General features: G+C 39.4%; 1 protein-coding gene across 4 annotated transcripts in view; it reads right to left on the reverse strand.

Annotated features, from left to right (window-relative positions):
* Positions 1-23,110, reverse strand: part of erbb4b (erb-b2 receptor tyrosine kinase 4b) — a 286,570-nt gene that overhangs the window by 91,978 nt on the left and 171,482 nt on the right. For all 4 annotated transcript variants that reach the window (XM_027290677.1, XM_027290678.1, XM_027290676.1 and 1 more), the window contains exons 4-7: positions 14,832-14,963; positions 11,719-11,784; positions 3,726-3,844; positions 1,618-1,759 (exon numbers count right to left, since the gene is read on the reverse strand). In XM_027290677.1, coding sequence (XP_027146478.1) covers positions 1,618-1,759; positions 3,726-3,844; positions 11,719-11,784; positions 14,832-14,963 — 459 coding nt within the window. The remainder of the gene's footprint in view (positions 1-1,617; positions 1,760-3,725; positions 3,845-11,718; positions 11,785-14,831; positions 14,964-23,110) is intronic.

Genomic DNA, 23,110 nt, shown 5'->3' on the forward strand with positions numbered 1-23,110 from the left:
AAAGTCACTTTCACTCATGTCTGACAAATGCTTTCCTTACTGCACATGAATAACATTGAAGGACATGGAAGTTGTATCTTCATGTTAGAAATTTTAGCATGTTTTTATGGCATTATATTTATTCATTTCAATGAAATGAAATGTATTAGTTTGTAAGTAACAGTAAAGAGCTCACATACATGTAAATAGCTGTCAATAGGCTCTAGCATGTCAATAAGACTAACATGAGAACATAATTATAGGAATGTGTTAAGTCAAAAAATAATTAACCACAACCTAACTAAAAAAATGAAATGACACACGGTACCACTACCACAAAACAAACAAAGAAAACACAGTACATTTTATATTATCCCTTAAGCAAGCCAGAAATATGGACATAAGCACTACTTACACCCGTAGTTTTAAAGCAGCAATAGTTTCATAACAATAAATGTTTAAATTGTTACATTATACTGTATCTTATGTCTGTCTAAAAGTATCACTGCCTTCAAGCACAAGTCCTACTTCCCTCCCTGCTGGTTGGCCTTTTCACTGATGTTGTGAACAGCGTGGGGCATCCACAATTAGCTGTATGCAGTGGTCACAGAACAGAGGAGTAATAGCAACATTAACTAAGACTAATGTCACAAACAAGTTAAGAGTAGATTTGATGTTAATGCAGACCAAACACTTTTATTACCTGTACTGGCTTTTTAAGTACCAATTACCTCAACCTCAGGATGGAGGCTGTTTCAAGGTAGACAGCTGTGTTGAGGGTAAGACCTTGACCAACGGTACAAATGCGTGTTACAGAATGAATGAAGACTTGGTATAGCATCTGATTTTTCTGGTATTTTTTCATGTGGAAAATACAGATTAGTATGAGTAGTGACTCTAACTGGTCTTGCTATTCTGCAGAGATCCATAGCCCAGTTCAAGAAACAAATCGAAGGTATTGACTAAAAAGCACCAAACAGATGTTGCTGGCAAACCGAAGAAAAGCTTTGCTACAGGTAGGAAGCATTCAGCAGCCAGGTACTGGTATCTGTGATGGAGGCTGCCTCCTTCATAATCCCTTCTCTGCATGTTATGACCCATATTGACCAGTCTGTTAGGTCATTGCAACATGTGAATTGGGGCTAAGATTCAAGCTGCCTCTTAATGCGATTTAAGCAGGTAGATGGAAAGCATGAACTCTAGTCACCCTTGACATCACAATATCAAATTCTTGTTGCTTTTACAGACAGACAGTAAAAGGGAGGAAATGCTAGATTCAAAGGACAGGAGCACATAAACTTGTACTTCTATACTTGTGAGAACCTTCATCAAGAAAGTGCATTCCTTCGCTCTTTTACCGTTTAACCTTAACCATCCTCATCTTAACATTATCTAATTCTACCCACAAACTTAATTCTAAACAGTGCTCCTTTCTTTATAAAATGTCCTCATTACCAAGCTCTAAAAGTCAAACTGGTCCTCACAAAAATAGACATACAAGAGCACACATGGACACAATTATACAAAGTTATCGTTAGAAAACAGACAAGCTGTATTTCACTTAATCACTGTAAGGTTGTCATCCTCAAATACAATTGTAAGGAGAGTGTGTGTGTGTGTCTAGGTGGTAAGACCTACGTGGACACTTCTTGACACAGAAGGCTCCATAGGTGTACTTTGCTCTGGGGTTGTGCTCCAGTTGGAAGGTGGTGGGGTTGTAGACAAATGGCTGGGGGCACTGGGTCACACATGCCCCACTGTCATTGAAGTTGGTGCAGGCCTGCAAACGCACACAGAACACACACTCAGAGTCAGAGTTTTTCAATTCATTACTTTATTTAAAGGGTAATTTCACCAAAATGAAAAAACAAAACAAAAACAAAAAACAAACAAACATTAGTCACTATGCTTAAATATGAAGAGATCCAAACATTTATTTCACTAAACTGGATTTAAATTAAGATTTCCTTCTAAAGAGCCCAGAGTTTACATTACTGAATGATGTAGACAGACAATAATAGGTAATACACCCAATGAAATTACCACTGGGACAAAGTGTTATTTGCCTTTTCTGGCAGGTGGACTTTTCCTGCAATGATGCGGGTAAATGTGGACAAAGAGTGGTGGGTCAAACAAAACAGTTTGACACAGCTGGAAGCACACGCAATAAAACATCCAAAAGCATTTGTGACCGCATCACCCCAACTGTCTGTTAACAGCAAATGGTCTTGCTATGATGTCCCTTCATGGCTCTGACCACAAATGGATCAATCTCTAGTTTAAACGGTTAAACAAAATGGTCTAATGGTTAATTAAAGTTAATCATAGTATATTCTGTGCTATCCTTGATGGCCATTTCATGTTACAGTGTATTTGTGAATGTGCAGATTAGAATCTTTTATGATAATATGGCAGATATATCTGTGTTTTATCTTTCCTATCATATGCCAACATGTGAGCACTACAATATTTATAGAAAGAATGATAGCCGATGAGCCATGCAGTTTACATTTTTCAAAAAGAATTACAATAATAATAATAAAAACATATCCTTCTGCTTTTCTCTGCCCCCACCCTTTGCTGTCTGAAAGCATGCCAAACAGAGACCCCAAACAGAGGTATGTACTGAACCACAGATTCTGTGTATATCCTCTTTACACCACATAATATATGTTACGTGCCGTGGTGGGTGTGTGTCTTGTTGTCTCTTGTGCTCTCTGATTTCAGGTACTGCCCTTTCTCTGTCCTCCTCAATCAGCTGATTAGCTGATTAACACCTGTAGGTATAAACACCTACAGGGTGTTTCAGTGGTGTCGTGTTCCTGCAGTGAGTGGTTCATTGTGTGTGGTCTGACCGTTTCTGGCCAGCATCGCGTCGTTTAAAGAAGACTTCTCCTTACGTTGTATAAATTTTGCTGTTATTGAATAAATCTCTGCGATTGTAGTCGGTCCTTGGTTAATCCCTTTGTTCCTGGTCTTTACTTTAATTGTTACCTCCCTAAATTCCCCTAGGTTAAGTTTTGCCCTGTCAGGGTCGTAACAATCTAAGAATCAATCAAGAGTTTTTTTTCTCTCAAGTGTAGCACAGTTCAAAATGGCTTCCTGATTTATTTATTCTTGATTCTTATAAAAGATGAAGTGTCAGTCAGTGTCACAGAGGAAAATGGAAGAGTGACAGCCAGAAATAGTCAGGGGGGACAGTGATAAAATTAGTGACGATATTTACTGTGCAATATGTGTTTAGTCCAAAGTTATAAGACAACTAAAACAAGTCTGGCTTCTTAAAAAAAAAAAAAAAGTCCTGATCTTAAGATAATGAATGTGTTTTATATAATCATGACTTTGCTAACTCATCTCGAGCAAAGTTCAACTGATTAATCCATGGTTGAGTATAACAGAAGATGTGTGAAGAATCAAGAAGAGAGAGAAAAAAAAAAAAAAAAAAGAGCAAGAACTCGCCGGTCCAAAGTGAGGCAAAAGAGCTTCATAAGTGATGGCCTCTGAATTACAAGGGCAGAAATACATTTAACATGCGGAGAGATGAAAATAAAACTGATAAAGCACACCGAGATGAGCCAGGATGGAGGAGGGGCTGGTCAAGTCTGTTTTTAACAATGACACTCTGCTTCTGGGTTCTGTATGATATTACCATATCAACAACTGGTTTAAATAAATCTGTATTTTTTCATGGACTGCTGTAAAGTTAATGTGTGTGTGTGTGTGTGTGTGTGTGTGTGTTCACTTACAAAGCAGTCTGTATCTTTTGGTCCATAGCAGCCACCTGCGCACTCACGATGGCAGCAGTCACTCACATAGGGCCCAAAGCAACGGCCGTCACACTGCTCAGCACACACTGTCTTTGTTACTGTGGAGTGGCAGATGCAGAAAAGAGAAAGAGAAAAGAGGAAGAGAGAATACATATATCATATGACAAGTACACCAGGTACACTACACCCCGAGATCAAAATGACACCGTACACAAAGTGTATCGCTCTTGGCAACTTCAGAATTGGTGAACAATATTCATGCAGACTTAAGAGTTAGAGTAAAGTACACTGACTGTAAATGTATCACTGTAAAATAAGAAAAATGGGAAGTGTGCTGAATGAAGAGTGGCATAAAAAAGCTAATTTGTTCTTAAAGGGTCGTTCTTGCTCTGCGGTGAGTGTGATTAAATTTGTCACCTTCTGCTCTGGTAATATATATAATCAGTGTCATTTAGATAAAGCTATTGAGCTGAATTTAATTGAAATTAAATGAACAGAGAAAAGCTTCTGTCGATTTAAAATGTCCATCCACAACCATATTCTTCTACTACTATACTGGATACACTGCTATGGTGGCCAGTCACAGTCACTCGTTGTCTGACATCTGCACTGCAATCGCTTTGTAAAATGTATGCATGTGCGTTTCCGTGTGCATACACGCCTGTGTGGGTGACTTCAGCTGAAGCTTAAGCATCTCTGCCACCTTCTAGCTGTCTTCAATCATGTTTCCGTCTCCCTGCATGCTCCTCTGAGGGTCTCAAACTGGATATGACTGAGACATGGCAATTCTTATCTGACTCTGAGTGTAATACCATGCCTTCATGGTGAACATCTGTCCGCCCTTTCCACGTATTGCATGTCGTAGTCATGTGGGATGCCGTATGCCTGTGTGCCTCGCTTCTTGGCAGCCTTATGTAAATATATACAGGACTCTGACAGTAAAAGACAGCTGGTAAAAGAAGTGTCAGCAGTAGGATTTGTATTATCGAGTAGGAAAAGCTTACCAAATTAAATGCTACTGGGGACGGATGAAGCAGTGAAACAGGTTGCATGCAGTTGCTGCTGGGTGCTGTGTGTAAAAGTCTGCAGTGGATGTGCATCTCATAGCACTTACTGGGAAACAAGGGGTCTATACCGTACTGTAGAAGAAAAGTACAGTGACTTGATTTTATCATTTCATGAGATGCTTTCCTGCTATTTATTTCAAATGACATCACGTTGTAATACCTCAGAGGATCAGTGTTATGCACAGCTTGTTAGTTTGTACTTCTATCACACCCCATAATCCCTTCCTTCCTGACAAATCAGGATCCCTTTTACCGAGAAAACTGACATGCATGGCTGATTTTTGATCTTTTTGCTCCCTTGAGCGGTAGAAAATAAAGTTGTAGGAAAAGTTCATACCAAAAAAAACAACTGTCTAGTATTTCTAATCAAAGCTGACTTTTGAGGAAAACAACCAATGACAAACAAAAACAAAACAGAATGCAGTTACTGGATCATTCAGCTATTTTTTTTAAATAATTAGTTTCTGCTAAAGATAAAAACAAATTAGTCACATTACTGGAAAAAGTAAGTTGTATCTGTAAAAATGTTGTGTATATCAGCACAAACCCAATGCTGGTGTGTGAATTTTACCGCATTTGTGTTTGTGTGTGCATCCTCATATTGTTTTCCATGTGCAGTGTTTCCCTTTGGGCATTGCGGTGACGAGATACTATCACAGTGATGGATACAAGCCACAGATAACAAACACACATGCAAACACACAGACACACACACACACACACTTACACGCCATCAGTGGCATTCCATTAATGGTGCCTGTGCTAAAATCAAACAGCCTACTCTACTCACAAAAAGACACTTTGTCAAACAAATGACCTTGCCAGGAGAGTGACGCACTGTTGATCAATTTGGCTTTAAACTTCCACTTTAAGAAAAACAAAAAAAAATACAGCCTGGTAACAACAAACACAAAAGGGATCCATCTCATAAAATATGCCTGGAAGCTTCAATTTGAACAGGCTGTGGACAGCGGCATCAGTCAAAGGAAGCACTGCCTCTCGGTTCCCATCTACGTGAGCTAAAATATGCTTTTTCACATAGGACTTAATAAAAAATTTTTTTTTTTAAAACCCTGATTTTTTTTTTTTTTTTGCAGTGGAAACACTTTCTATACATGATGAAATTTGTCTCAGAAGATATGTAATTTTCACTGGTGTAGAGAGCAGGAAGTGACCACTGAACTGGATTTTTTTTAAGTCCCAGGCGTCTCTCTTTAATTTTATTATAATATATGGATTATGTTTGATTTAGTTCTGTGAATGAATAAACTTGAGAAGGAGGAGGGGTTTGAGACATTTCTTTAAATACGTTTTGTCACAGGCATCATGGAATTCATTACAACCTATGAAGTCAAGATGATGAGCCACTGTTCTCAGATTTTAATAGCCACCTTTTAAATTGTATTTGATACGAACAAAAATTTGGTTTAATCAACTGTATTAATCATGATATTTGTTTCTGAAACAAATCAAATAAAAATGCACAAGAGATTAAATTAGACTTTATCTGACGAGTGAATGAATAGAAGAAAATGTCAGTACTACTGGATTGTTTGTGATTACTTATCCCTCTTCCTTCTGCCCAGAAATGCAGATTCACTATGTGATATTTCAATGTTAATTAGCTTTCTTTTAATGCCAGACAGCAAAGAAAAATAAATTCTCCTGTTTCACTAATTTCCCAGAATTTAAGTTGTACCAATATCCCAAGCTAATCACTATGTTGACTGTGGCCTTTTCAACCTCAACATGAGTAAATATTTTGATTTATCCGTTCTCAGATGGCTACTTTTTAACTAGTAGTAGTTAAAAAGTAGCATTTAGCATAATGCTAAATGACTAAATGAATGCATGACGACCCTTTTTCAGAGGGATTCATCAAACAACAATATGAAAATGTAATAATGTGAAAGTGTTCACTCGGATAAACGTACAGAGAATGATCACCCAAATCTGCAGCTCTCCTCAACTTTATGGAGCATTGGAGCGAGTTGCAGTTTATGGTTTAGCTGTCAAGTATTTTGGATATACTCTCTCTAAAAACAAAATGAAAAAGAGGGATTTACAGGGAGAGCTACTTGCTGTGCTCCTGTTTTCCACAGGCAGTTGTTTTCAGTGAAAGGAAACTCAAACAGCACACTACCTGCCAGCCACGAAGCAGCAGAGAGGCACAGTGAGTGACTAGCTGGTAAACAGTGAGGCATTTAGCAGCCAAAGAGCCAATAACAGAGCTAAACAGAGAGTGAATATTAGAGTTACAGTCGCTGGATGTCCAGAAACATGACTCCAAATGATTTCCTAACAGGTTTGCCACATCAACTTAAAAAAAGAGGTGATAAATCACTGTTTCACAACTTGTTTCTGATGTTATTGCAAGTTTGAGACTGTCTGTGTTTTGTTGTTTTTTTGACTGATTACATAGAATTTAGGCGCCATGCTTAGGTTGCTGTAGGTAGGTCTGGAGAAAAAGAGTTACCCCTAAAATACAATTCATGCGGAACGGTTGCAAAACGGCTCCGCTGCGGAACGACTGCGTACTCCGCCGTCTGCCAACTCACACATTATCATGCATCACCATTTGTGATGCGCTCAGGTGAGTCTCCACTGGCCACTTAGCGTCGCGAGAACACACGAGATCTTGCGAATTCACGCATAATCGATATTGCCGGCTGTAGTCTCTTTGACTCCTGCAACGACATTCCATGCCGCATATTTTTTCTGGTGTCTTTATGAAAAGGATGTGAGGTGTAATAAATTATTACGTCTAAAAAACCCCTCACCTGTTGACTTCAGGTCGCCCCCGCCCATTATGACGTGTTCTTGAAATGAAATTCGATCCGCGGTGAACATAGAGTATTTTATTCTGAAAATCATTCGGGGTTTTATTTTGTATTTTGTAGCTGATTTCCTTCCCCCCACTGTCTGCTCTGTGCTGAATTTTTGCGCCGTGCTCCGGCGTCCGCAAAAAAAAAAATAGAAGCTCTGCGTATGTGTTGTGGAGGGCTGCCGGACGCCGCAGTCGCAGCGTGATGCAGCGCGGACGGAGACTGTGTGAGCTGACACATTGACTAACATTGAAACGTATCAGTCCCGTCGCCGTGGCAGAGCTGTTCCGGAGCTGTTCCGCATGCAGTATAGGATACTGGATATTTTGAGATATGATATAAGTTACTATAAGTTATATTGAGCCTTAGACATTAGCTTAGGCTGCTAGCTATGGTCTTACATCTTCTTGCAAAATGAAAAACAATAAATATGGCCAATACGAAAATAAACTTTTCTCAATAGCTAAAGTAATTGCTGCCGGGTCCAGCCAGAAAATGTCAGAGGAAATCGTCATCAGAGAGCAGTTAAGTTAATTCGACTACGTGCGATGCGAACACGCGCCACTTCATCTTTATAGACACTCCGGACTGAGGTCTGAGGAGAAAGTCACATTAACTGTTGAGGTCCTTTTTTGTTTTTTTTCGTTTTTTAAATCATTGTTATGCACTTACGCAGATTTCTGTAAGTAATGTTTTCTTGGCTTACCTTGAAGGGTCATAGTTAGGTGATAACTGTGGATAGAAATATTAACAACGAGGTGGTTTCCTCCTCCAAACGGAGCTTTCTCACAGTGAATAGTTTAAGTTTGATTTGCAATAACAGGAATTTCACAGGTGCAACTAATAACTTTAACGATGACTGTACTGCAGGTGTGCCAGTGACACAGCTTGAACAAATCAGCTCCGGCAAAGGCAAACGTTATTAGGTCCACCTGTGTTAAGGACTGCTGTGGCAAAGATATACCACATTAATATTTTCACACTATGAAAAGTTTAAAACGGGGAAGAATTCATACATTTTCAAGCCAAGAATCTCTTCTCCGAAGACTAAGTTTGTTCCTCATCTACTTCTAGGAAGAACTCTCCACACTCCACTACAGTCACAATGTCAGGACTACTCGTGTTGAGTTGTAATTTACTTCTTAAATGTATTCGCCCACCACCCCCTAAGGCGCTGACACCGAAAGCTGCTGTTTATCGTTGATTTTGAGACAGCTGAATAATAATTCATGAAAATGTCACAAAAAGCATCTTTGAAGTAATTCTTCGTTTGACATTTTTACACTTCTTTATTCCATGTGTTCAGCACAGTAAAATGAAAGGTTGCGAGTGAAGGAAAAAGGCAAAAGGGGGATGAATCATGCCATCCAAAGTATGGATGAAGATGGCGAGATAGCAACAGCTAAACTGAGACAGACAGACAGGGCCAGGGCTTATCGTGGGCTGGTCTGTGACGTGCTGTTAACAGGTCCTGGTCAAACAGTTCATTCCTCATTATCTTAATGAGATCGCGACCGCAGAACAAATACGATGAGACATGCCAGGGTTGGAAGGCATAGATGAAGTGGTCTGTGCACAGAGTGATGGAAAGAGGGGAGGAAATTGATGGTGAGGGTAGTGCAATCAAACTGAAACAGGGAGGATAGAGACAAAAAGATATTTAATGGAGAGAGGAAATGCATGTAAGTGCCTTTCTGTCAGCATGAATATGTATGTGCTGTATTTATAGTATCAATATGTGCTATATGATGTTCTGATCCCACACAGAAAAGCCACACATGGTCGTGTGTGTGTCTTTGTAGGCATAGTGATGTGGTGTGTTAGATGCAGATGGAGGGTTGATGAAAAAAAGATGGACGGACATCTGTAGAGAGACTGAGTTACTATCTGTGACAGCAGATTGATAAATCGCAGGCAAAATGAAAATGACTTTACACTTTTACATATTCCTTGCTTAATGTGCCACGTTTTGGCATCTTGTACTGTTGATCAGTTTCTGTAACAAAGGCTGTAAACTTAAATTATTGGTTTGTCATGGATCCATCATTGCTCTGTGTGCACACTGTCAAAGCTTGAGTTATATTAGTTCCCTTGGTTATGTTACGGCTGCCGCCGTTGATTAGAAATCCCAACAATGACCTAGTGTGTAGTGACATTAGTTTATACGGTATTATTAGTATATGGAATATTTAATATTAGCGACATCTAGACCTCCCTGAATGTAGTCCATAGTTCAAACCACATTGCTTAAGCCAAGGCATGGCAGCATGGTTTGGGGCTGTTTGTTTGTTAGTTAATAGGGAATCTTAAATATATTAAAAAAATATACTTCAGTAATGTTTGGTACATAGGTAGTCAATAGGCCAGATACTTTATACATTGCTTTATGGTCTTTAACCTTGGCCAAGAACTGTGGAAAGCCACTGTAAAGGACCTCCTGTGGCCAGTGGTTTTAATAAGTAAAAGTATAGCGACACCACTGTGTAGTTGTGTAGTCAAGTTATCGATTCAGCATTTTACTCATAGAAGTCCCAAAGTACTCTCTATGCAAACAAGTCGATTTCAGAACCACATGTCCACATGAATACAACAACAATTAAAACCATTATAATTACTGAAGCATTTGTAATGACCATGTGTTTTGAAAGGTACTGATAATGCTTGACTTGTAAGTCGATGAAAAGTAACCTTTTCTGTGTCTTTCTGTTGGGATCTGGAGGCACAAAAGTGAAATTACTATATATTTTTTTCATTCCTTGGTCTAAGCCAACTGGTGGTCTCTGGCCTGCAGGTCTTATACCTTATTGATTTGGCTTTGCTCTGTGAGTGTGTGGGTCTATCTCTGTATATCTATCTGTGTTGTACATTGACATTTGCCAAACAGGTAAGAGAGATATATATATAGAGAGAGAGATAGATAGATGGATAGAGAGAAAGAGAGAGAGAGAGAGAGAGAGAGAGAGGCAGCAAGATTGGTAGAATTTGAGAGCCTTGGAAAAATGACTGAAGGGAAGAGAATAACATGAATTTATCCCCTGCTGATGAACTCAGTAGTGTATCATTCTCACACTCTCTCCCAGCTGCCATTAGCTAGTATGGGGGGTGGGAGGTCCCAGCAGGAGGGTTTGTGGTGTGTGTGTGTGTGTGTGTGTGTTATAGACTTGTGAATACCTGTACAGAGCTGGTTTGATTTACAAGGCTGAAACCTGCTTGAAACCTTACAAAGTGTCCCTTTTCTCACAATGAATATTCTACCTGATTAATAAAGTAACATAAACTGAACTAAATCAGGAATTTAAATACTTAAAACAAAGACTCGTATTACTCAAAATGTAATCAATCTCTTTTTTGCTATTCTTATATGTACATTTTTCATGACATAATGGAGAAAGGAGAAAAAAAAAGTGTTAGGCCTTTCTCATTTGTGAATACCAGACAATATTACTTTATAAATGTCAGACTGCAATTAGAAGCTGAAAAGACATTTACAAAATGCTAAGAACCACATCTGTAACTAGTTTGTTTAAGAAACACAATCACCATCTATAGCAAATGCACATAGTTAGAGATGGTGGAAAAGGCTCTGCTGTTGCTGAAGGAGCTCTCAACAAATCCAAGCAGCGGACAATAAAATAATGATAAACACATACAGGAGATCTGGGTGGTGGAAGGAGCTGTTGCAGCAAATTGGCATTGGCATGAGTGCAATCATCAGAGATAAGTATGAGGTTATAATGTCTGCTCTGTACACCTGTGTGAATATGATTGCATGTTACTAACTACACTGCAGTGAATGAGCCCATCACGGAGAACCTTAATAGCGGATTTCAAAATAGGTGCAACTACAGTGCTCTGCCTGAATGCAATGCTTCATTTTGTGCAGACATGATGCTGATGATATGAATTATTGATTGAAAATCTTCTTTGGTACATGTAAATGTCACAACCAACACTCAAACATTTAGGCATTATGTCATGTCCCTGATTTGTGGTGTGAGTCACACACACACACACACACACACACCACTTAAAGGCCATGTGATGTATTTTCAGTCAGTTCAACAATAGTAACATACTTACAGCTCTGACACTGGTCCTCTTTGGGTCCCCAGCAACGACCATTACAGGAACGGTGGCACTTTTGACCTGCACACAAATTCACAGGAAAAGGGATGATTGGCATTTCTAACGGTTACTTAAACACAAAAATACGTTAAGTATCAGCTTTCAAAAAATCCATATTAGTTGAACCATAAAATGGGCTTGAGGTGGTTAGCTGAGTCTGTGTGCCATCAAGCACTCCACTGAATCCCAAATTGATCCAAATAGTGAGCGAGGAGGTAGCTGTCCTTTTGGCTTATTTTTAAGTACAGAATACACGCGCGTGTGTGTGTTTGTTTGTTTGTCTCTGTGTGTGTGTGTGCGTCAAGAATGAGAGAGAGTGTTTGATATGTATTATTATTAAAATCTGACATAAACTCATTCTGCAACAAATATAGGTTACTGACTGCATCACTGCTGATGTGTGTTAATTTAACAATGTATTACTGAAATTACTGTAATCATAAGTTGTCATTTTTCAACATTAATTTAAAAAAAAAAAACATGAGTCTTTTAGCAACAAAACAGCAGCTCCCCTGACTGGTACATCTTGCTCCAGTCATAAAAACTTCAGCACAGGTTGTTTTGTGAAAATAAGATAAATCTTGATGCTACTCACACTCTATATAAGCCCATCACAAAATCAGGCTGCATGAGGTTGAGATAAAAGCAGTAAAGTAGCAGAAAGCAACATCAGACCCTCAGAGCTTTAGCCAGTGCCTTTCTGTGTTTTTTTTGGAGGACTTAATTGACTGTCTAGTAATTGACTGCGGGGGAAGTGAGCCTGGATAAGTGCAGAAGTGCTGTCCTCTGTCCATCAGCCTCTTCAGATGAGAGCTATTAGCATTGAGACTGACTCCATTCCCCAACACGAGCCTCTCCATCCTCTGCCCTCCTCCTCTTCCTCTTCTGTGCCCCCCTCAACTGCAAATTTCATCTCTTTCATCTTCAATCCACCCCTCGCTGATTCATCAGTCCTCTGTGCTTCTCTTTAACTTAGAGTCTATCCCTGTTTCTCTTTGTCTTTTTCCAGCCTGTCCCTCTATATTTCCCTGTTTCTCCAGCCTGTTCCCCTCAAACTAGCACTTTGACAATGCTTGACAAAGAGATATTAGCATCTTTGAATATATTAAAAGCAGCATATAAATAGGATAATAATACACATGTCAGCCATACATAAGTGGTTGTCTGATTGTGCCAAGTGTGCAGAACCTATGCTGCACTTAGATATATCTCTGTTCTCCTCTGAGCCTGGTGCCCTGTGAAGTCAAGCCAAAGAGTTTTCATTTAGTGTCCAAGGTCCTCACTATCTCCGCTTATAAATTCTCAGTGGCCTAGAATAAACCTGTCCCACCCCTCTTCCTGCACCATAATCTTTAACAGCTTTCTTAAAACAGCTCCCGAAGGTTAAAATGTCAAGAATGCTGCCATAGAAGGGCTAGTGTGTGTGTGTGTGTGTGTGTGTGTGTGTGTTAGGGTTTCATCTGAATCAAAAGGGCAAGGATTTTAAAATGACTTTTCTGTTTTTGTATAAAAATAAATGAACAATAACCAATATCTGCAGCACTAGTAATAACAATGTATAGCTTGTGTCTCCCCAAAGAATGAAATGTAGATTATGTTCTCAATTGTGGATTACAGGTTTGGAGATCTTTGATCTTTTGGCAGAGTAGAGGACTTGTGCAGGAGTAAGGGTCGATCCAGGGCTAACAGGGCTGCAGAAGGGAGGGTGATTGAGCAGAATATTAATGCTTGTAGCTGTTAATCTGCATTTAAAGCATTCAGTGAGTGCTGTGAAAAGGAAGGACATAATACAGAGACCTTTTTTTTGTTTGTTCCATAATGATAATGCATTTTATGATTGTGTCATATTTTCAGACGGACAAGATGAGGCAGCTTAAAGGAAAACAGAAAAACAGATTTAAATGTCAAACAGCTTGAGCACTACATTAATAAAAAAAAAACCTGCAAAGTGTGTTAAGGGGTTAAGTCTGTGAATAAATATAAACAAGGGTTAGAGAGGTGACTAATGCATCTTTACTTCGCTGAGAACCACTTCACGCACCAACTCTGTACCCCTTGAAAGATTGAATATGTTTATTCCACCCTATTAAATCTCTTCATAATTCAAAGCATTATTAACATGTCTTTCAGGTGGCTACAGTGGGGCATTAATGTGACACGAGCAAGTAGTCACTGTGGATTGTTGTCGTAAGCAGAGTGACAGAATGGGGTCAAGAGGTGATTTTGTGATGGCAATGTTTTGCGGCTCACACTTGATTGTTTATGGAAAAGGTGAAGATGTGGGGTCTCCTTTGGACATTTTTCCTTGTCACAACATAACAGCGCCTTTGCTGCCTTTAAAGGTATTAAAGCAGGTTGTCCAGCAATTGGAAAGTGTCTAGTTCACTTCGTGAGTCCCCTAGTTCAGTTAAAGTGTCTTCCTGATGTTTTTGGATAGGATGTAGTGGAAGATTGGTGCCATCTGCCATTAATTTATGTGTGAATTTGACAAGTATTGTATAAGCACTTTGAGCGGTCAGCAGATCATAAAGGTGCTATATATAGTCCAATTTACCATATACATTTGAAGCCTAATTTTGAGTCTGCTCAAGTTTCGTCAACTTTTGTCGTTTAAAACGCTCTGAAGTTACTGGAAACGGTTGGATCACATCCTCCATGAGCTGTGCGATGAGTTGGTGACATGCCACTAATTGTATGGAAACAGTTTTGTTTGTTTTCAGCTGTGTATGTAAAAGCATTTCACTTGGATGCGTGTGAGGTTTCCAGTATAGTATTAGAATAAGTTTGGTTTCATACATGTATATGCATGGTATTTCTGAATAACATCCCCAACGTCACCTTATGCAAATTAGACATTTGTAATCCTGAGCTATCCTCATTAGCACAGTACACTGCGACAAATATCTAATAAGTGAAGAACGAAAGCAAAACATCTGAGGTGCAAAATGTCAGGTGTAAATGTAACTGTGGAGTAACAACAATGTTCTCAGTAAAACTTTCCTGTGATGGAGGTTAAAGTCAAATCAAGAATTCTTGCCTTCCACAATTATGCTTGTTGGATTACTTACATGTGACACTGCTGTTGGTGGGCACTACCACTGGATTCATCCGTGGGCTTTTGACAATGTCCTGCCAATGGATTGTGTCCGCATGACACAGGAACTTGTTCTGGTCAACATACACACCTCCACTTAGTATCTCTGTGTGTAGAGAGAAGGGGAGAACAGAGTCAATACAGATACACACTTGCACAGTTCACTGGGTATTTAACTGTTTCCGCCTGGAGGATGCACGTAATTCATCCGGCCTACTACCAGTCTCCTGATGTGTTTTTTAATTACCAGCTTTTTTTCCCCCAATCATTTTATAATCAGCTGACATGGCCAGACATTGCATATTCAAGTAAAATCAGTAACATACTTAGGACAAGATTGGAAAAGGCAAAGAGGCATATTTGAGGTTTGGGATAAGGAACTGATCTTGAGACACACTCAAATCTGATGATTGTTATTGTGAGGGCAGCCAAGACAAAGCTGTATCATATTGCTGTTATTACAACCTCTGATCTTTTCCCATTTTGTTGTTTTTCTCACCCTCCTATTCCCACACTGCAAGCAGACAGAATCAATTATGCCTCACTAATGTCACAACACAAAATCCATGTGGGATTTAAGCCCCCAGTAAGGGTCAGCAGCCCTAGCAAGTAAGTAACTGTATATCTCATCAAGGTGTTGGGAACAAAAGTCCTGTATGTAGCCATCATAATATGCATCGCCTTTTTCAACAAATCATTGTCCACGGACTGACTCCTTTCGCCACACACACGCGGCCCGCTGGATGATTGGATACAGGGAATGGTTCCGATTATTATTGTGCAGGAGTTTAGAGAATGCCTGATCCCCATTTTCATGTGAGAGAAGAAGAGAAAGAAAGAGAGACAAATAAAGATTGGAGAAAACCACAGAGAGACGGATGCCAGACAAGAAAGACGGAGTGAAGCCCAGTAGCAGATTTGCATTATTTACAGAGCTTGTGTGTTCTCTATCTCCCTACAAACAGATTACTGACACAGGGCTGAAACCGATGAGACACATAATCATGCCAAGCCCTGCCAACACCAGACAGAAAAAGCCAAATACAATATCGTCCCACAAAGGCCCGATTAAATGATACTCCTTGGATAATAGGTGGTGGTGGTATTACCTACACAGGCACCCACTCCCTGATCTCAGCTCCCCCTCTGTATCTTTCTGCATGTACGGTGGGAGTGCGGAAGAGAAATTAATCCTGCCTCTCACCACAGGAGGGATATCGCTCGGCTAGGAGGAGGCTGCGTCTCAAATTCAAATTGTTTGCACAATGGGATGCTGTTGGCAAAGTAGGGCAATGGACAAACCAACAGACAAAGCAAAACAGTTATTATGATAAAAACACCAGCAGGACCTCTCAACTCTGGATAAACAGTATATCCTCTGGGCATTCACCTTCATACTGGCTGGTTGGATTCTAATTGCAGCCATCAGATTTAGGTATACACATAACCAATACGTATTTAACCACAGTTCACACTTCCAGTGGGCTCTGAAAGTCCTTTTAAAAGGTCCAGTGTGTAAGATTTAGGGAGCTCTATTTTTTAGGGAATACGACATAAATGGAATATGGCATGTTAAACTGTCATGTTTCTATAGTAGCCATGAACAGACAACTAAATACTTGCTCTACTGTATATAGCGTCTTTTGCCTTTTTTTTAGTGAATTTCACAACCACTTTAATGTATCCTTTACACAAGGAAAGAGAAGGTTGGGTGATGGGAGTTGCAATGTGCAGCTAGACAGCTATATGACACTAAATCCTATAGACTGGTACTTCAAATGTACGCAATTTTTTCATACATTTAAGTTGAATCAGTGAATGAGTGTCTCAGCTAAAGCGTAATTATATGAAAATAAAGTACATAAATTTACAGCTACAGTAGCAGACTGTCTTTTAGTTATCTTCAACACTTTTAGTTTAGTTTAGTTTAGTTTACAAATTGACCCTGGCATCATGGCTTGAACTTTCATATACATGTAGCCCAATCTCATTCAGTTTTTTCCCCACCATTCTATTGTCATACTCAATCATTTCCTGAGTCTGTGGATCTCACTAAGCTGCACAAGACTTCCTGGCAGACATTGGGACATTAGACACTAGCAAGCAAGTCTAATGACTTGAAAAAGAAGATGAAGTAAATTAGAATAATGACTATGCAGCATAGGCTTTATTCTACTGCATTCAATCTTTGAATATGTATAAGTGATACTGGACCTTTTAGGCAGATATATCAATGATATACACCATTCATTGGTCAAGGGAATGTGTTCTCACATCGGCAAACTTGAGCCATACATGGCTACAACCAGAGTTTTTCATGGATCTAACCTGGAAATGTAAACAAACGAGTTGAACTTAACAGCCAACAACTTAGCCAACAAGAATTGCCAGGATTCTTATGTGCTGTTAACAAGTGAAACAAGGTGTTTCCTCTGGATGTGAGCAGTATTCACACTTTCAAACACACTATATAAATATGCTGAAAAATAAAACACTCTCTGATTAACACTGTCACAACAAGCGATCCTCAACATCACCCAGAAGGCTCCACTATCTTCTAATGCTTCTCACACCCATGGTGCATTTGGATATGTGCTGCACACACAGCACACTAATTTGCAGTGTGACATGACAAAGTTCAAGACGCCGAATAACAGTTTAATTGGCTACTTGCTGGCGATGTGCCCAGGACACTTACAGCATTTCCCATGGCCTCTGTCACCAGAATATGAATAATTAACAGATATTGCATAATACTTACAATCACACACAAAACTCAGGCTGGCCCTTCTTTCATTACAAGTAAATGCTTGGCTTGCACATTTAACGGGTGTACAGTTGGTGGCCAGGGGGAGATCAGTGGTTAAATCCTGTTGTTGATTGTTTAGTGGATAGAGAAAATGTCTTAATTAGTTTGCTCACAAAGCTACAACTCATGTGTCCAAACTACCACCACCCTTCCCCATTCGTCCCGAGAGCAACTCTGAGCTTTGAGTGTAAGCACAGCAATCTTCACTATCTGGCTGCATGACCGTTAGAGGAAAACAATATGAAATTCACGGAAGCAGAACAAATGTATGCAGGCAATTATTTTGATGGTAAGTGCTTGTTAAGATTTTTTTTTTTCTTTATTTATTGCAGTGTGGGGATGAGTTTGATTAAGACTGGGAGGCAAATAGCAAACCAATGATCAGAAAAAAAAAATATTAATGAGTTTGTGAGAGAGAATTATTAGGCGTTGTGTGGATTGTTTAATAAAGAAATATGTAGAAGCACTGTAATAAATGGTTGCTCCAGTGTTGAAGGGCTGCATTATTGAATATCCCCAATAGTGTTTACTTTTCTGTATACTGAAGAAGTATAGATTGCTGAGCTACCAACATCAGTGCAGTGAAGTAAAACACATTCACTCAATATTTTAACTTCAGTCCCTCTTCATACTGTAATGCAGGACAGATACTGTATATACTCATAAATGTGAAAAACGTAGAGGCTTGTAAGTAAGAGAAGGCACAGCCAGCTTGGCGGTAGTTAGAAAGATAGAAAGGCAGTAAGAGATTTAGAAAGACACTCACACAGTCCGGCAATTACAGTAGATCGACAGGTATTCAATCAGAAAGACAGAGCAGTTTCTCCCCTCCTTTGGCAGTGGGACTAGGGATTTTACCCTGAGTCTCCACTGTACTGTCTTACTAACTCTGAGAGCTTCAACTTGGTTTCGACTCAGCGCTGCTATCAGCTCAGTGGAACAGAGGGGAGAAACTCTGTGGGAAGATGAGGCTGCATTCTGGGTCAAAGAGGCTAAATGCTGGGGCGCAGATCCTGCTATACACCCCAGGAGCAGTGGAAGGCTGAAGTTGTTGCTAGGCTGCACTCAACACAGACTGGCACAAATGCCAAAATAAGAGATGCCTGCACACGCAGTCTGCACATAGAAAGAAGCATGCTCAAAAAACATTCACACCCACATACGATTACACACATGGCTCAGGGTTGGCTGTAATGAGGCCCCCATTACTATACATGCCTTGAGCATCAATTAAATTACCAGTTTGCTTTATCTTGTGACCAGAAGATCACTAATTTGGATCCCTTAAAGAGCCAGAAAAAATTTATGTGGGGAATCTCATTCCGACTCTGCGGTCCCTCTACAACTGCTATTATAAATCACTTTTCAATAGGACACAGAAGAAAACTGTACCAGAAAGCTGTTTGGTTAAAATGAAATGTACAACTGTACAACAACTAGGAAAGCTACTATTGTATGCTGAATTTACTAGTACTGTGCAGTTTCTTTTTCTATGCCTGTTAACAATTGCAAGCTATATCACTAGTCTATAGTGGCACATTTCCCAATAACAAATCAAACTTTACAAACAAGATAATATGTGAGCCGTTCTATATGGTGGCTAAAAACAGCTGCAAGAAGAAAAAAAACGTTCCAAGCTGCTGACTGATCTGGACCACTTCCTGTACAATGAAAGTGGAATAAATTAAAAAAAGAATGAGTAAGTGAATGATTGAGCAAATTAAATAATGTACACGCTGTTTGGATAGATGATGAATAAATGACTTGGAGTGATGGATGTTAGATGATGAAAGAATGAATGACATCTATTTTATCAGCCATCATCTATCAGTGTATCTGTTCAGCTGCCATTATGGATGATGGCTCTAAGAAAGAAAGAAAGGAAGGAAGAAAGAAAGAAAGAGTGGTTGCAAAGGTTAAATAGATAATGATGAAATGGACCCACACCAGAGCACGTCACCCCTTTGTGCACCATCAGCACTCGTACTAAAACTCTGACTAATAACATTAACAAGCTTTTAAAGAGGACATTTCCTGTTTTTCTGGTGCTTATGTTACCACATAGTGCTGCGTCAATCACTGGGCTCTGAGTTGCTCGGTTGCTGACAGGAGATGTCAGGACAGCAAATCTTTGCCTTTGCTCTACAAATAGGTGATCTCCCCTCCCATCCATCATCTGCTGCTGCCGCACAGTTCCATCCTTACACTCCTGTCCCACCTGTTTCCAAGACAATGCTTGCAGATATCAGATGTAAAGCGTACCTCTATGTTTGCGTGTGCGGATATGTCTGTACTTGCATATAGGTGAAGACAAAAGAAAGGAAATATGTTCACTCGAGTGAATTAATGAATTCATTACTTTGCCTTGCACTTGTGTGTGCACAAGCAGAAGTAGAGAAAGTGCATCATTGTTTATGTGCATATTGTATAAAAACTGATATGTACGCAGAGTGTGTGTTTGCATTGTGATTTGATTAAGTCAGAGATTATATGTATATATTCAACTAAGCATTTTGAAGAGTATCACATTTTTGATATACGTGTTTACTTCTCAATTTAAGATCATCTTATAAAACAACAACTTGTGGGGTACCATAAAGATCAGTTCTAGGAAAGGTTGTATTGCATTTACACAATAAAGTTAAGGGACTCACAAGTGACATAATGCTAAAAATTAAAGCAGGCCAGAATACTGACTTTTAGTTTTCACAGCCTCAGTGGTACCTGTGTAAAATTTATACTGATTATAAGGTTTTAAAAAAAAATGCTGTGCCCCAATAATCTAGATATGTTAGCCCTTGGTGGTGTCCTCAGGAGACATGTCACCTCTTTTCATAGCTATAATAATGGAACTGATGCTCTTTTAGGGTGTATTTCAGATAGTATCACAAAACAATTTAAAGTCCAACCAAAATTGATTTAGAGAAAGAGGCTCTGCTAATAAAATTCAGTTGTCTAATTCAGTGGTTCTTAACCTTGTTGGAGGTACCGAACCCCACCAGTTTCATATGCTCATCCACGGAACCCTTCTTTAGTAAAAAATAAAATATGATTTTTTTACTGGTGCACAAAATGAACCGTGCATTAACATCACCTTGTTCAAATAACAAAACCAACACAGTGCATGAACTCACAACAACTTACCTCAGTGTGACTTCTGCTGTTGCCTTTGAGAGACCAGTTCAGATATGCGTGGCTTCACCTTGGCAAGTGCCAGCCTCATGTCATTTTCACAGCAAAGTCTGTTCCTTTTCTTAGTTTTTATGTCCAGCATCCTCAAACGATTGCTCACAAAGATATGTTGTAACAAATGGTATAAAAAATTCCAGGGCTGAGGCTCCACCAAACCCCTGAGGCCGACTCACCGAACCACTAGGGTTTGATCGAACCCAGGTTAAGAACCACTGGTCTAAGACATGCCCTTTACCAACAGGCAAGGTATCTTGTTGGCATCTTTGACACTAAACTTCAAGGTTCATGTCTTTCTTTCACCTTAAAGCAGGTTTGCCGATTGTAATGCTCTTCTGTATGGTCTATCTTTCCAAATATCAAATATATAATAAGTCAAATTAATTTCCTGATATGACTTATGTAGTATGACATGTATCACAGCATGCATCACAAACTTCCCATCTTCTTTAAGGTCAATGGATGGGGCACCTCTCATGGGAATAGCATACAATTCAAACACTGTTAACGTGGTCCCCAAGTGAAGTGGTGGTACCCATTCAAATGTAATTGCACTTTTATGTGTTTAACTATTGACCTGAAAAGAACAACTGTATTAATTCAACTACATAAAAGAGCTCCGCGAGAGGTTCACCAGAGAGATGGCAGCACTGGGATTTGACTGTCTCTGAACACACTGCGGTCAAGAGCAGCAGCGTGGGCAGTGTGCGTGTGTTTGTGTGTGTCTCGTAGGAGAAAGAGATGAAAATCAAAGATGCAAAGACTTATGGAGAGATGTGGTGCCATTAAGTCATTAATTGGAAGATATGACATAAAACTGTGTTAGAAGAAAAGGGGAGAAATTAAAGATTGAACACACAGAAGTGTTTCCTACATACATATATGTACAAGTACATATGTTCAGTACGCGTATGCCCATGTGTCTCCGCATAAATATGCACACAGGCACATGTATGCGGAGGGACCTCGCACATTAAATGCACATTTAATTTTAACATGGTGACTGACATTCATGGCTGAGTGGCTGTAGCAGTGCACAGCATCACGTGTGCAGCACCACATACGCAGCATCGTGTGCACACAGTGCCATTTTTGGGATAATGAACAAGCTCTTCCATCTAAATTCAAAAACCACTTAACTTGAAACTGTTTATTTAATTTGAGTCTCAGGCCTGTTATTTCATTCAAATTTAAAGTTTTTTAATTTTCCTTGCCTGGCAGTCAAGTGTTTGGGTGAAAAGCAAGTTGCGAAACCTACTGTAAAGGCAGTTTGAAATAAGGGAAACTGAAAAAAAAAATGTATAGCAGCGGAAAAGGCGTTAATAGTCTTTAGAAGGGTAAGAGCTGTGGATAAAACAGTTGCAACAAATGCTGCCTGAATGCTGCCTGGGTAAGTATGAAAATGATGTTAGAAGAAAGAAACTATACATTAGACATGGAGTACAGCAAATTCAAACGGGTGTACGAACCTCTTAAATTATCTGATCATTTACACAAACTGTATCTTATTACGTAAAAGCATACTGTCTCTTTTTGTGTCTTTTGTGTGCTGCAAAATTACTATTCAGTAATCAGTGATTAATTCAAATTCAATTTAAAGTACACTTCAGTCAGAATAACAATTTAATTGCATTAAAATTGGGAAAGCATGTTCTGCTTTTTTTCCAAGATATATTGCTCTAATCTTAGAAATAACGTGTATTTTTTTAGCAGTTGTGTCACTCTGAAGGAGAAATCTTGTTGAGATCTTTGCTGAGTAGATGGCATGGGGGCGTCGGCCATGGCCCCCATCCCCCAAACGTATGCCTCTCCTCCGCCAAGATAATTACATTCACAGGCTGCTGATTAAATTTGGCCCATCCCTCACGCAATTGTTTCCTATGAGTCTTTATGAAAAATGGCTGAGATTTAGGGATTATGGAATTATATCCGAGCAAGGCAAAGCATCTGCTTAAAGATGAGAAGAGGAAAAAAAATAAAATCATCGCGGAATGTTTTTTTTTTTTTTTTGTTGTGGGGGGGGGGGGGGGGTTCAACTTAAACTGTGATAAAACCCTGGTAATCTGAGTTTAATGGAGAGGGGAGAGGATGAGGAGGAGAAAATCATATTACAATACCTTGAGATAAGACAATTCTATGAGCTAGAAAGAAAAACAAAACCAAGAAAACAAATGAGACAAAAAAGTAAGACAGAGATGATTATCAAGGGGCAAAACAAGTGAATGATTAAAAAAGAGTAAAAGGACCTTCAGTTG

Source organism: Larimichthys crocea, chromosome XVIII (genome assembly GCF_000972845.2).
Source record: "Larimichthys crocea isolate SSNF chromosome XVIII, L_crocea_2.0, whole genome shotgun sequence".
Classification (NCBI taxonomy): Eukaryota; Metazoa; Chordata; class Actinopteri; family Sciaenidae; genus Larimichthys; species Larimichthys crocea.